The 15,790-nt window shown below is 40.7% G+C and overlaps 1 protein-coding gene across 6 annotated transcripts in view; it reads left to right on the top strand.

Moving 5' to 3' along the window:
• The first annotated feature begins 27 nt into the window (after nucleotides 1-27).
• The window catches only part of ATP6V1H (ATPase H+ transporting V1 subunit H), an 80,852-nt gene continuing 65,089 nt past the window's right edge, over nucleotides 28-15,790 (top strand). The window contains exons 1-5 of one of the 6 annotated variants that reach the window (XM_025204502.1): nucleotides 28-155; nucleotides 1,624-1,746; nucleotides 10,530-10,632; nucleotides 11,621-11,710; nucleotides 15,162-15,275. In XM_025204502.1, coding sequence (XP_025060287.1) covers nucleotides 1,643-1,746; nucleotides 10,530-10,632; nucleotides 11,621-11,710; nucleotides 15,162-15,275 — 411 coding nt within the window. In that variant the 5' untranslated portion in view covers nucleotides 28-155; nucleotides 1,624-1,642. Of the gene's footprint in view, nucleotides 156-671; nucleotides 694-1,623; nucleotides 1,747-9,094; nucleotides 9,254-10,529; nucleotides 10,633-11,620; nucleotides 11,711-15,161; nucleotides 15,276-15,790 lie in introns of those variants that run through there. The other 5 variants (XM_006023860.2, XM_025204498.1, XM_025204499.1 and 2 more) reach the window with 5 other exon arrangements.

Raw genomic sequence — 15,790 nt, 5'->3', positions numbered from 1 at the left:
GTTGGAGCGGGGACGGAAGGGGTTGGCGGCCGCCGGCTGCTCCCCGACGGCCTCTGGGCGCTGCGCTCGCCCCCGGGGCGGGTGAGGACGGGCTGCGACGCGGGGATCGGGTGTGCGCCCGGTCCCGCTCCTGGCAGCGCCCCCGCCGCCTTGGGGTCAGGGCACGAGGTGTCTCGGTGGCAGTGACGTGGGGTCCAGCCAGGCGGGTGGCACGGGAGTGGGGTGCGTTCCCACCAGGGTCCAACTTCGGCTGCTCTCCAGTAGCCCCGTAGGCCCCATGGGAAGGCTCTGTGGGCTGAGTCTGGCCCGTGGGCCATGTGTTTGACACCCCTGCTTCAGGGCTAGTTCTGTGCTTGGAAAGGTGGGAACCACCTCTGTTCCAATAGTGTCTCCCAGCTGTCCCACAGGTGGCACCTTCTGTGGCGAATTGCTTCAGAGAGGCATAAGCTTTCATGGGCAACAGCCTACTTTGTCCAAGAGGGTGTTGAGAGAGTGTGGGGCAGGCCCATGCAGAGAGATCTCGCATTGCCTCTGCATGCACCAGTGAGGAAGCTGGAAGTGGTGTGGCCTCGTTAGTGGGCCTTATTGTGCACTCATATGCCCAGCGCCTGGTTCCAGCACGAGCGTGTTCAGAACAACTGGGTATCTTTTACCTTCGGCTGTAGAGGCGTACCTCAAATGAAGCTTATTCTGATAAGTCTTAATGCCGTGTTTGGGAATCAGTTCTTTAATGTGGCTATCGGTTCTTTACTGATGTACTTTAGACTTGAATATAGAAAACAGAACAGAGAACAGGTCTTTAAATAGAATGGGGGAGGTTCACAAAGTCCAGTCTCTTTTTTTCTTCATGCTTTGCTTTTGTAATGCTTAAACAAAGGGGGAGAAACCTTGTTGCTTCATAAATATTTTCTGCTTGGGGATGTTGTGGAATAAACACAGAAGCATGGCTGTTATGGCTTTGAATTGTAATTGCTTAGTTCTTTTTTTTTTCATGTTGTGAAAGCTATGCCTAATTATCCACCCTATGCGACTTACCTTTCTGATGTCTGGATTCTCCAGTGCTTGGAAAAGTTTATGAAAAAACATACTAACCTGCTGACTTGTGCTGGTGTAGGAAAATCATGTTAGAAAACTTGTAGCTGTGGATCAATGCATTTCTTTTTAAAGCTTTCTTAATCACAAAAGGGGGGAGAATTCTTTAACAAGCCTCAACTTTTTCACTCTTTTTAAAGACAGAGTTGAAGACTGTCAAATCCACTTCACTTGAAATGGACATGTGTATAGCTCTGTTTTTTCACACTTCATGTTCTGTATGTGTCCTTTTTTTCAAGTCCTCTGTCATGATTGAGAAGAGTATCTTTCACCTACATCAACAACTGAAACTTAAAAGTAAAGCATGATTCTTACTTGGGCCTTTTTATTGGGTGCCAAAATTGAGATGCCACACTGAGCTTTTTTTTCTTTTCAGAAAGATGGAGGGCAGCTGCTCACTAAAATTGGGTGTATTTTAAAGTGTCTCCTAAAGCTGTGCACCTAAAACTATTTATCTTTAAATATCTTGGTCATATAGTATGTTCTGTATGAACTTGTATCCGATATCTCATATTCTCTTTTTCTGAACAGATTTTAAAAAGTGATCAAAATGGATATCAGAGGTGCTGTGGATGCAGCTGTCCCAACAAACGTTATTGCTGCCAAAGCAGCTGAAGTTCGGGCAAACAAAGTAAACTGGCAGTTATATCTCCAGTAAGTATAAGCTGACCTTGAATCATTGATGGTCAGCTGTATTTTCTGCTGGCTTGTAGAGTTAATTTATGATGTGTAATGTGAGAAGTGTCATTCTGTCATGCTGCTATGAGAGTAACTGGAAAAAAGCTCCAGTAACTGGAAATGGTTGAGCAAGTCTTCTACAGGCTTGCTGCAAGAAGGAGAACTCCATTTCTTAAATTAAGTACTGTGTGGTACTTTGGAAAAAGGTGTTTTGCTATCAGTGTCTTTTCCTGCGAGTAGAACAGTATTTCCCCAGAAAAAGCATGGTGTTATAGGAGAATTTAGGTCATATCTATACTAGAAGGCCTTAGCTAGTCTAAGTATTCCATATGAGCAAAGTGAGCCTAGTGTGGATGCAGCTTACTACCAACAAATTTGTGCTTTTGCTGGTATATATTACTCCAGCCTACAAATAAGATAAGTTATGTTTATATCGGTGGTTCCCAAATTCTGAGTCATGACTCCAAATGGGATCGCAACACCAGTGGATGGGGTTGTGGGTTCGGAGTGAGGGCCCATGCTGAGGAAATGGGGCCATAATACCAGTGTTTTGGTTCTCTGTGTCATTTGGGCAGAGACAAATGTGATATTTTCTGAATGTTTGATAACTTTTTCTCATAGAGTTTTGAGAGGTTGTTAGAGCAGCTTTCAGATGCTTATTGAAATAAGGCCCAAAGGTCAGTCAAGCTGATAGCATGCATGGAGAGAAGTTTCATTAATCTTAGCAAAGGGAATGGTTCCAATATTTGCTATAAGTTATTCCAAACCAAAATGCAAGACAAATTTGCTCTACACTGCTGTCCGTACTCACAATTCTGTTAGGCTTAACGACCGGGATTATATCTTTCTGGTGCTGGTTAAAGTTTGAGAGAGAGAGAGAGAGAAGGACAGGTGGAGTTTGGTTTTAGTCACTTTAAGACCTCTCAGAAAGATGGAGCCTAGTTGTTTACACATTAGCAGGGATCCGGGTTTTCCATTTCCCATGGAAAAATATGGAAAAATGCGGATTTTCCCCTTTACCAGAGGAAAACGCGGATTTCTTATTTTAATGGAGAAACCTGTGGATTTTGCAGTGTTTCAAAGAGCTGTCTGCAAGTTGGCGGAGTTCCAGCCTGCAAGGGGCTGGGAGGGAGTGGGAAGAAGGCGGTCAGACAGGGGGTGCCATATGTATGTATATGCACATGGCCGCTAGGCAGCCGGGAGAGCAGCTCCTGCAGGTGAGTGGGGGGTGGGATTGAGGCCCCCATAGGAAGGGAAGGAGGGAGTTGAGCAGGGCTGAGGCTGGGGCTGTTGCCCAGCTGGGCAGTGCATAAGGCCTGGGGCCCAGGGCTGCAATGTGCGACTGCAATACCTCAGCGTTCAGGGCTGTGGGTCAGGGCTATGGGCAGCTCATCTGGGGTGGGGGGGGTGAGGCCTCTCCCCACCACTGCATGCACTCCCAGGAAGGCAGGAGGGACCCATTCGCCCCAGACCTGTGTGCAGGGAGAGCGTGGGCATGGGCTGCCCACTGCCAGCTTGAGCTTCGACCCTACTGCCCCCGCTTGGTGCCTCCACAGCCCAGTGGGTGCAACCCAGCGCTGCAGGGAAGCTGCTTGCTGCTGTGAGCTCTGTGCTGCCCTGGCAACACATTCCCTGTGCGCGCAGCAGCAGCAGTGGTGTGGGGTTGTGCCCTTCACTGCTGCTGCATGTGCAGGGGACATGTTGCCAGGGCAGTGCAGAGCTTGCAGTGTCAAGGAGCATCCCTGTGCAGCCCTGCTGTTAGCCGGTAGGCCCTGGCAGAGGGCAGCAGGGCGGGAGCTCATGCCCACTCCTGTCTTATGCACAGATCTGTGCAGTGGTGGGGAGCTTGCCTCACCCCTGCCTGGGCCCATGGCAGGCAGCAGCAGGGGGCTGTGGGTGGGGGGTGAGGGGCCCTGGCAGGGCCAGGGGCTGTGGGGGCAGTGAAGGGCACCAGAAGGGGCAGAGGGTTGTGGGAGGAGTGAGAGGCCTTTCATTTTAATCACAGACGTTGGGGTTTTTATCAGAGAATCTGCAATTTATTTATTTATTTATTTTTTAATTGGGGAAAACCAGGATCTTTGCTCATTAGCTTTCCTTTGTAGGTTACAAGTTTTTGCCTATTGTGCTTCTGATCAAGGCTTGTGATGCTATTGTGGAAGATGCATTGCAGACTAAATATACCGGTGACATTTGGTTCTCATCTTATTGCACTGATTATAATGCCATCTTCCTGCATTTTTGTGATTGCATCTTAGATGTGAGGTACTTAATTGAAGAACCTGCAGGTCAGATGGATGCTTTGCTAGGAAGAGAGGGGAACATTGTGAAAAGATGACAGGAGGAGTCTGACCCCTTGACCACCTGTTTTTCTGTTATATAATCTAGCATTTGGAGATCTTAGTTGCTGCTGGAGAAGAAGTGAGAGATTATGATCAATTATTTTGTATCGGTCTTGGTTATTTCTACATTATATTAGTTTCAGCAACTGTTGGGAACCAGTTAAGAACAGAATTCAGCTAATGCAGAATGCAGCTGTCTAGTTGTTGATATTTTCCTAGTAGTACAACAACGTTTCTTTCCAGAAACAACACTTGATTTTTTTTTTAAATGCATTTCTGGATGTAGTCCAAAGTGATCTAAGTTGCTTTATGTAGGTTTGGTCTTGATTTATTTAGAGAATGACTGCCTGAGCTGGTTATCTGTGTGCTGGTAGACTCATTTCAAGTACTTAGTGTTTTGCCCAAGGTTGGGGATACCACATAGTGTTGGGGTTTTTTTTTTTTTTAAGTTGTGCAAGTGTTTACACACTCTTGAGCCAGATTTTTGAAGTTACTTAGACATTCATATCAATAGGAATTAGGCAACTAAGTACCTTTTAACAATTTGGCTTTATGCTGTTTACAGAATTTTTTATATAGAAGCTGTTTTAAAATTATGTTTAATACAATGATTACCTGACTTTGAGGACAAAGTCCTTCCAAGTTCACCTCTGCCATCTTTAACCTTCAGTGCTGCAGGTGAATAGTTTGTGTTTATTGTTATGTCAAATTCTAGTGCATACTAGTATTAAGGTCTTGAGTTTTCCAGTACAGAGTCAGTTTAAACTAAACATTACTAGGTGTATTGTTTATCCTGTCTCAATTATATTTAAGCGGAATTTTCCACTACGCTAACATATTATAGCATTATACTAATATCAGCATATAGCATATTGAGTAAAAGACAATATTTTACTGTAAATTTGTCAAAATTGGAAAGGTGTTCTACATTTGCTATTGAACTCAATAGTTTGGAAATAAAATGTGGCTTTTTTTTCTTTTGATCAAAATGTCTATTTTACTCTTAACTAGGGTGAGCAGCTTAACAAAGAGAAGAGAAACTATCTTTAGATAGTATGTACACTTAGTTTTGACTGCCAGAAGTGCTTCTGTAGTGTAAAAAATGAGTTGAAGGAGGCCAGGATTCATTTTCTAAGATTATGAAAAATGGCAATTCATTCTTCCAGTGGAATGGCATCTTCTCTTCAAACTCCAAGTTACACACTTAGAAAACTGCAGTATAATAAGATGTAAGCATATAAAAATACTTCATTTACTTGAGAAATTTGACAAATCTCAGAGACCCCTGGAAGGCAGAGTAAGCTGTTTGTAAATCACTTGAGTGATGTAAAGTTTACACTTGCATTCCTGGAGATGTGAATTTGGATTATAAAAGGATGCAGTCTTTTTATAATTTTTTAAAAATTAATTATTTTATTATTTTTTTGAATCACCAGCTTTCTGAAAAATGTCTTCAAAGAAAATACTGTATTATTCTTCAATAATGTCTTGTATTCAAAAACTTGATTAAATATATCCTGACTATGCAGTTGGATCAATAAAAGGTATTCCTAAGAACTCCTTGCATCTCTGAATACTTTAAAAAATATTTTAAAAGTGTGCATGGGTGGTTTTGTTGTGTTTTTTTTGCTTGGTAGAATTTCTGTGCAGGTCCAGGCTTACAGAAGCCATTCCTTCTGTTTAACAGTGCAGCCTTCCATTTTATAATTACTAATCAGATCAGCTCTGTATCCCAATAGGCTTAATAAGACTACACTTGATCTTAGCCAAAAGGCCAAGAAACCCAATAGGTATTAATATTTCCTAGGCATGCAATAAATAGTTGCACCTTGACATGTTCTAATAAAACAATTATGCAATGATACTATTAATGACATTTGGAAACATCTAATATTGATCAGTCTGATCCTGGTAGATGTGTTCAGGTGCAAGAAAACCAGGTTTCTTGTAGCTGTGTCAAATGAGTAACAGAGGAACTATATGGTTGGAAGAAATGCATAATGAACAGCAAAATGAATCGCAAGTCTCTGTGTCAGCTTGACTGACCAAGAGGTTTTATAAATTACATGTTTCAAATGCTTTGTATTGATTATTGCTCTCTCTTAAGTAGCAGTTGTCTTGAGTCCTGTGGTGATAATAAGGACATATTAATAATGACTGTCTTTGGGCTGTGAATGAAAAAGTTTTGTTCTGTAGGTTAGGAGGCAGCACTTCAGTAAGATTAGTATTAGTCACTCAGTCTGCTGCCCCTTAAAGCCAAGCTAGCGCTACTCTGCAACTTTACAGGGGGAAACTAACTAAATGATGTAACAAACTCTCAAAGATGTATGCCTTGTCTGTCCGAACATAATAGTTTACGTTTGTTTTATTTCTTTGATTTTTTTGAACTATTTGGTAAACTTCAAAGTGCATGTGGTTGCCCGGCATATATGAAATATTGAAAAAATATGTACTGTTGCTAATGAGCAGCATTCTTAATCACAAGAAAACTCATTGGTTATAGTTGTCTTGGTTAAAAGTGAGTTGCAAAAGTCCTTGTGATGAAATGGTGGTTGTGGTTACAGAAATCCTTTATCATTAGGAAATGAGAAGTCCACGTATTAGTAAGATTGTAAAACTTGAACTGCTGGTTACCAAAAGAAATGGATTTTTTTTTTTCTTTTTCTTTTAATGTTTTCCCTGTGAACACTGTTGGTTTCTCCCCACCCCCCACACCCTTGAACTGATAGTTCATGAGAACCTGTCATGAATATTCTGTAATTTGTTAATTTAATTTTTAAATGAAGTTATTGGAAAGTGGCTTATTTGATGCTAGAAAAGTTATTATTGGAATCCCCAAAATCCCTGCTGAAATATTAATGGCTTGTTTATCAAGCTGTCAGACTTTTTTCTTTTGTGTAGCCCTGTGCTAGTTAAGAAACCTCTCCTCAAATTGGCATTTATAAACAAAACAATTATTAAATTTCAGTACTTTCTTTGGGAGATGTCAGCCTCAACTGTTGGTTCCCCTGAGCTTCAATGTTAGATCAGAGCTTGTTTTGAAAGTTTCTTTTTTTACTTTGACAGTTGGCAGACTTTTTTTAATGGGTTTGAAATGCTTTATTTTTCTGCATACAACACATACCTGTTTCCCCAAGATTTGTTCCCCCAAAATTGGGGTGCATTTGATAAGTGGAGAAGCTGACTTTCTGATTGGGATAGAAGGACCTTGCTTTGATTTCTGCTCCCCAGTGCAGCATCTATGTTGTCAGTATTCAGCCAGGTGAGGGAGTCGATTAATAGTTTATTTTTCTTCACTCTACAAGTGTTAACAATTGCCTTACCTTTTTAATAGTCTTGATATTCCACTAATGAAACTAACCATTCTTAGGCAATTTTGCTGTCTGCCAACTGCTTCAGGTCTCTCTCCTCCTATTTTACACCCTTAGAGACTCTTTATCTCTTTGTAAATCATAGATCCACTCATGAAAAGCAGCCTTCAGGAGCAGGTGTGGTTTCAGCTTTTAGTTAAGCAGGAAGAGAAGGAACACTTAAGTTGAAGATTTGGCTCTGTCCTTGCTCTATGCAGCCATAACTTGGGGAAAAGTCTTCTCCCTTCATTCTGCCTTTCAAAAACAAGCTGCATATTTTTGGGGTGTATTTTGTATGCGAGAAAATACAATAAATAGGGTTTTTTCCGAACTTTCTCAGACGTGTTAAAATCAAGGGCTTGTCTTCAAAGAAGATGCAAGATAGTAGTAAAATAGTACTTGTTAAATAGCCTAAAAAGCAGGGAAGGGTGTGTCTTAGGTTTACTTCTAATGTCTAGGCCTGGGCAATGTTGATAGGAAGTGAGCTAACCCTTTTAAGACCAGGTCACTGAAGCCAGTTCTGTATTGTTTCTTAACAGTTGCATCATAAGTCCTATTAAAACCAGCTCAGACTCCTATTTCAAAACTAGTTACAGACTTTTGCCTCCACAGTTCCTTTTGGGAGGCCGTTAGTGTGTGGGAGTAATATAATAAATCGCTTGACTGGCTGCAGATATACAGGTCTGTTAGTTTTGCCTGGCTGCACAAAATCTGTGAGCTGTGTGATAAAAATAACCTCCCTCTTGTCAGAAGGTAGCATCTTAGCCGTATCAATAATAGTTAGCTTCACAAAACATAACTCTAGTAGCTATGAGTTGTTTCTGTGCCTGACGAGAAATGGTGCCGATACCAGTGTATGGACCCAAAATTACAGCACCAAAACCTTGGGAAAACTCCTCGCTCTCAGGTGACAGAATGGCCCCATCTGGAGACTTATGTGGTCTAATTTGAGGAGAAATAATTCTCCTACCAAAGTAGGTCTTTTATGCATATGTATCCTATAAAAATATAAAAGCCATATTTCATTACAGACCCCAGCCAGCTTAGTTTTGGTATAAGCCTTAAGACTCCTAAATTAATAAGCCTCAATAAATTCTTCTAGAAATGAGGGATAGATGTTTGGATTGTTCAAAATAGTATTAATGAGATACCACAGAACCAGTAAAAATGCATTGCAGTTTCTTTCTCAGTTATTCCATGGAACAGTCTCTTAATGCTTCACTGTTAAATACTGTGCTATCATACCATCTACGGTACAACAGCCTAGTTACATTTGTAATGTAAAAGAAAGTGGTGAAGTATCACAAAAGTATCCAGTTAATAAGGGGCGGGTGGAAAGCATGGAATAGACCATTGCAGGTACTATCCAGTTTATTCAGCAGGCCAAATCTGGGTATGCAGATTGCAAGGATTACTGGGCTTTAATGTACTGTAAGACAATAACAGAGTTCTAACTGAACCCTTAGTCATGGACCACCTGAAAATAAGTGAATCACTTCTGGAAAAGATTAACTAAGAGAAGCCATTCTGTTTAGCTGTGGTAGGTGGAAAACGCCTCTGACTCAGTGGAAACATAAGAAGAGTAAAAAATGCTGCACACATTCCACCATGGAGTAACCTCCCCTCTCCATGTTGGATCTAGCTCCTTGATGCTGCTCCCGAGTCGAAGCAGACACGCACCCCATCAGGCATACGGGCAGAGCCCAGGATGCATGCAGCAGCACCTGTCCTAGCCACTCCAGGTCTGTGTTGCACAGGAGAGTGGGACAGATTGCAAGGTGGCCAGAATACCAGGTGTGTGATTCTGGACTGGCTGGAGCAGGTGCTCTGCTACCAGGCAGTGCTTACCCTGGCTGGAGATGCATTTGGCATCCACTCCAGGACATGTACTGCACACAATGGCCATACCAGCTGTTCCGGGACTGCTCTGTATGTTGTCTCCTCCATTCAGTCCAAAACATGTGCTGCACACAGCACCTGTCAGTGCCATATGTAGTGCAGGTCCTGGACTGCCTGGTATGGGCACAGTGTGCAACATGGTTTCCAAAGTGGGTGCTGCATGTGGTGCAGTCCAGCTGGGGCAGGCACTGTGTGTCTTGAGGTACCTCAGTTTAGGATCTGTTCTACAAGTTGGACTCTGCCCTATGCGATGCTCTTTCTGGCTGCTCTGGGATCCATACCACATGCAACATGGGTCCCAAACTAACACCTGTGGGGAACAGGTGCCAGATCTGGTATGCTGGAGGGGAGGGGTAAGAATAGGGAGTCTGTGGGCCCAGTTGGGTCTGTGGACCGGCCCTGCAGCGCTCATTTGGACCATTGATCTAGATAATTGTTGTTCCTACTGTCTTGCTTGTTCATTATCAGTTGTGGGAGCGTCTTCTGCATAATGACAAAAAGAAGATTCTATCAACTCGGAAGACAGCAGCTTGTTAAATTGAAAGAGTATTTATTTTTCTTTTAATGATCTTATCTATCTTCTACGGTTGCTTAATTTTTACCTGAAGCAGTCGAGTACAGAGTTGCATGGCTAAAGGGTACAACCATGGAATACATTAGCTCAAGTCTTTCCCCTCTCCAGATTGTTGGTTAAAATGCTGGTGTGTGTTAATTTTGAAAAGTAAACACAATCTAATTTGGAAAGCAGAAATTGTATGTGTTTCTATTTTTGCTTAATATGTGTTTTAATGCCCAAATCAAGTACTTTGATAAACTAACTAATGTGCATTTTACTTCCTGTTTTTAAAAACCCGGAGTTGTAGAGTTGTACTGTTTTTGTGTTATGACTTCAGTTTTTAATGTGTACTAGATATGCATGCATATGGTCAGTACTGTTTATTTTAGTGATTCCTTATATTTTTCCAGGGGATGGAGGTAGTCTGAAGATGACTGAAGTGATAGAAGTGTGCTTTTTAAATACTTTTCCCCATTCTACGTTTTTATTTCTTTGCTCATGAGGCTCTTGGGAGAATAGGAATCCTTTTAGGGACACACAGCAAGAGGAAAGGGAATATTGCCTGAAATAAATAATTCAGGAAAAATCCTTACAACTTTGTGCTTTGCTTTCTAGAGGACAGATGATTTCAGGTGAAGACTGTGAATTTATTCAGAGATTTGAACAGAAGAGAAGCCCAGAAGAAAAACAAGAACTACTGCAAACTGAAGGGAACCAGGTAATTCAGCTTTCGTTAATGTTTTCTTGAGGAAAATTCTGCCAACATTAATTTGGTATTTGAAAGTGTTTTGCTATTAAGCAAGTTTTAACAGAAACATTTAAGGCCCTATTAAAAATCCTGGTTTGGCAAGTGTAACTTGGACATTATTTTATCAGAACTCTAAGAAAAATATATTTTTAAATGCAGTTTGCTTGAATAAGTGGTGAACTTCACCACTTGTTATGCTCTTGAATGACATAATAGCATTGTTTAGAGTGTCAGGATAGCTGTCAGATCATACCTTATACAAGCCATACAACATAATTTGTATGCTCCTTCACTTTAGGTTCTACCTTATTTGTTTTAAAGGGAAGTAGTAAGTTCTTGTGAATCTTTCTATGCTCCCTTCCATCTCAGATGCTTGCATGAAACTAGCTTGAGCTGTGCATAAGTTGTGCTGCTGCAATCATGAGAGAAAGTTGTATTGCTGGCAGAAAGCAATTGGAATGAGATACTTTCCTGAGGTCCTTGTGGCTATCTGTCCAGTTTAGAAACACCTACAGCAGCCAAGTTATGTACCATTGGTCAAAGATGAATTGGCATTTCCTGCAGCACCTAACTCGCCTATACCTTGCCCATATTTTGTAGATCATCTTTTCGTTTGTTATCTCCCCTCCCTCCTCACCCTCCCAAAAGTCCTCTGAAGGAGAAAGTATAACTCCCTTTAATCTTACGATGGTGTACCTTGCTGATTTTTGTATTAGTGATCGCTCACTATCTCATTTGAAGACCATAAACCAATCGTTTAGAAATGGTAGTGTTCAATGTGGTAGAAATACTTGATTATATTTTAATGCAATCTCAAATGCCGTCATTTTATATTGTTGAAGAAGGACCTGAGTTGCTTAACACTTATGTAAGATCAAAATGTGAATTAATTAGATTTTTGCATATTATATAAAAGAGAATGAAAACAATTTCTAATATGTTTCTTTTATTTTTCTAGTGTGCTAAAACATTCATAAATTTGATGACTCATATTTCCAAGGAACAGACAGTTCAGTATATTCTGACTATGGTTGATGATGTGTTGCAAGTAGGTCAATAATCTGTTTCATATTTAAGTCTTCCTTTTTGATATTTGAATATCTTTTAATCTAATTAAGATCTGCCTGTGTGTCATGTTGCATTAAATAACATATGTTTAAACTGCAAATACTCAGAAGTTAGGAAATGCCAGACTGGCTGTACAGGTGACCTGTTACTTATTCTGTAATCATTAAGCATTATTATTACTGTCTGAAAATGGTCACAGGTGAGATGGATCCATCCATAAATACCTTACATTATAGCGGGGAGGGAACTTTAGCCTTCAGGTACTCTCAGGCAGAGGAAGGATTTGATCATGGCTTTTCCACACCCAGGGTGAAAGATTAGGTAAGAAGATGCCACCAACAATTGATCATTTGGTAGTTTTACAAATTTAGCCCTTCCTTTCTAGTTCACTGGCTTTATTTTTCTTAAAATTTCTTAGCACAGATGTAAACTACTTTAATATTTTTAATTTCAAGTGGTTTTTTTTTTCTTTTCAGTCAACTTATTAATGATCACTAAACTGATTGTATTTTTTTCCAAGTTCTTAAATAAAAGGATGGATTTTAAAATAGAAATGACTTTTATTCACTATAATTTAGGGTTGCACTGGATTGAAGCATACCTGAAGGAGAATAAAGAAAAAAAATCCTTTATAGTGTGTTTCACTTCTGTTCTTGACAGCACCTAATAGAATCTGTTCCCCTCGATTTTTCTTTTTTTATCCCAGGATTTATTGTATTCTAGCCATTCCTTTCAAAATAGACTTAACTAGTAGAGGAGTAAGCTTCTTAGCTGGCTGAGTATCTTAAAGCCCAATAACATTTTTATTATTCCACTAATACCTCTCTTCCATTAACCTTGTTACTAAAATTACCTCTTTCCTTTATTTAGGGTCAGAGGCAAGGAGCAGATTAACCTTGTTGCTAAAATTACCCCTTCCCTTTATTTAGAGTGAAGGGAAAGAAATGAATCTTCTGTTTTGACATATACATCTAATCTAACTTTGCGGGTCATGGCTGGCTCCCTTTTTGATACCCACATCGTTGCACTCTTTTATTTTTACTGGTGCTAATTTCATTAATCTTGGGGGTGGGAGGGAATAGATATGCAGAAAGAGAAAAGATGTTAGACAGGGGGTGCAGCTACATGAGATGCTTTACTGCGCAGTAGACTAATCTACTACTCGGTAAAATGTCACTATCTATACATGCAGCACTTTACTGTGTAGTAAATTAATTTACTGTGCAGTTGGCTACTACCTGTAAATACAAGTAGTAGAGATGCCTCACAGTAGCTACTGCATAGTGGTACATGCGTAGACAGCTGACCAGGAGCAAATTCTTCCTGGTCAGCTCAGGCAACAGTAAGTAGGGAAACTCTGTCCCCTGCTTCAGGCATCAGCCTGGTGCCTAGCCCCTGCTTCAGTCGGCTGATCAGACAATGACTGGGCAGCAGGCAGCTGCCTGGGGCAGGCAACAGTATCCTGGCCTCCACTCTGAGATCTCGAAGCAGGGGCCAGGCAGGAGGCAGCTGCCTGGGCCAGGGGTGTAGGCCTGGGAGGTAGCTGCCCCAAAGGTGGGACTGCTTTCCCTGTTCCCCAGATCCCAGGCCTGACCCCAGTGCCCCCTGCCAGCCCCAGGCTGGCACCTGGAGCTCCCCCTGCATGCTGTAGTGGGGTGGAGCAGGGCAGGATTTGCTATGCACTGAACTTCTCATGTCAGGAGCAAATTTGTTTCTGACAGACGGATGTGTAGACATGCTCCCAGGGAAAGCTTACTGTGCAGTACTTTACTGCTCAGTAAGCTGACAATGCATTAATAGCATGTGTACACGTGTCCAGGGAGCACTGCATAATGCTGGCACGCTTACCAGGGTGTATCATAAAAGCCTTGTTTTAAAGTTTCTAGTTATCCCTTGATAGACACTGATACTCTTTTCTCCTAGAGTCCTAGAGGGATTTTTTTCCACGACTCCCTTGATATTTTTCTAGTCTTCATGTCCCTTCATCCTTTTAGTGCTTCTTGAACTTTACTCCATTATTCCCTTGCGTCTCTTTCATGTGTGTTTTCTCTCCCTCGCTTTTGCTTTCCCTTCCTTCTGGTCATCTGCTGATAGAAAGAATGAATTAAAACAAGCCCTAGAAGAGACAGGAAGAGCATTGAGAGGCAAACATCAGTGAACACTGCAGACTAGTATCAATGATATTCAAGACTTTGCATTCTAATGTTCATTCTCTATTTTGAATGGAAGAATCAAAATATACAATATTTAATTACCTCTTGGTTTTTTTCCATTGAAAGCTATTTTGAATGAGCAACTCTCATAGCTACATATTGGTTATTAGGAAATGAGTAACTGTTGCAGATTGTATATTATTTACATTTAATCTGAATTATTACATTTAACAAACCTGAACTAAAATGATTGTTGAGATTTAATTCTGCGTTGGTTACATTTTGGTGGCCATCTGCTTTAATTGTAAAGTTATATTAAATGCCTCATGAAAGAGAGTTGTGATTTCAATTTTAACTATGGGTTGATGCACTTTCTAAAATCTATATATACCCATATCAACTTGTACTTGGCATTGTACAGCTGTACTTGGAAACCTGTGTCTGATTAAGAGTGGCAATTGTAACCTTCCAGAGCAGTTTTTTCTGGGCCATTTAGAATACTTTAATGCATATGGAAACACTTGAAAATGCATGTTGCTTTTTTGCACCAATGTATACAAGTGTCTTGTATGTCTGCAAGAAATAATTTGGAGAAAAAAAAATTATGCTTAAAGATCAATCTCAAGTGGATGTAGGTTTATGGTTCCTCTGAAAATGTGGGTTTTGACTAATCTGTAATCTGTCATTCTGATGGAGCCAAGAGGGTATTTACCCTGATTTATAAACATGCCTGTGAATAAGACACTCACCTTGTTTTGGGAAGGAAGGAAAAAAACGGGACTGGGGAGCAGGCAGAATCTTACTTGCTGAAGCCAGGATAATATTGTATCTTGTAGAATAAATTAGAGTTGCAAGGTCCTGGGACAGTGGTGGGTAAGGCTGATGCCCTGTGGGTGGCATTCCTACTGCAACAGCTATAAGGTGAACCCTCTCTCAGCTGCATCTGAATTGTATGCAGACCAGCACTGTAAAAGCCTTAATTGACCAGCAGGTGTGAGAAGGTGAAACCAGTAATTTTTGGCTGCACAGCAGGGGAATGGGAAGTGAAGTTAAGGAGAGGAATCCTGCCCCAGCTCCAGGTAGCACGAGTTGGTGTATGGTATATGAATAAATGCAGTGCTTTTCCCTTAAGCAAAAAAGAAAATGATAGTAATTGAAATGAGAGAATTTACAGGGCATATGATAAGTACCCTCGGAGGACATAAGGCAATGTAATGAAAAAATACCATGAGATCTTGAGTTGATATTTACAAGCTTCCCCCTACTCCCCCTTTTCAGGAAAATCATCAGCGTGTTAGTATTTTCTTTGACTACGCAAAACGTGGTAAGAACACTGCATGGTCTTATTTCCTGCCAATGTTGAACCGCCAAGATCTTTTCACTGTGCATATGGTAAGCTTCAAATATATTAAATTCCTAACATTGTGGGGCAAGATTTTAACTTTTTTTTTTCCCTGGGAACTTGTAGATGAATTATTAAACTGAAGCTTCCGGAAAGGGTTTTCTTTTCTAAGCTAAGTATTTGCAGAACAAATTTTGAATGGCCACTTGTTCTAAAATGCATATTTCCTGATTTTAGTTTTGTTTTGAAGTCTGTCAGTACCTTATATAGCTTGTCTTTTTTCTTGTGAATTAATAAGTCTTTTATGAAACTAACTTTTTTTTTTAGATCATTACTTTTGATATGGATATCTCCCCAGTAGTAGGTATGTGTTGTGTGTAGGAGGGGTTTATTAAGGTTATAATAACCAGACCTAGTAGACTGTTGTATTTAGACTTTGTATGACATTTGACAAGCATTGACCCTAGGTTGCACACCTTTTGGAATTAGTTGACTTTTTTTTCTGTGAAGGATTTTGTCTTCCATGTTGCTTCACTAGTTCTAACATTTTGTGCTTTGTTTCAAA

Source organism: Alligator sinensis, unplaced genomic scaffold (assembly GCF_000455745.1).
Source record: "Alligator sinensis unplaced genomic scaffold, ASM45574v1 scaffold612_2, whole genome shotgun sequence".
Lineage (NCBI taxonomy): Eukaryota > Metazoa > Chordata > Crocodylia > Alligatoridae > Alligator > Alligator sinensis.
Note: the sequence above shows the minus strand (reverse complement) of the source record. Positions and strands in the feature narration are given on the sequence as shown.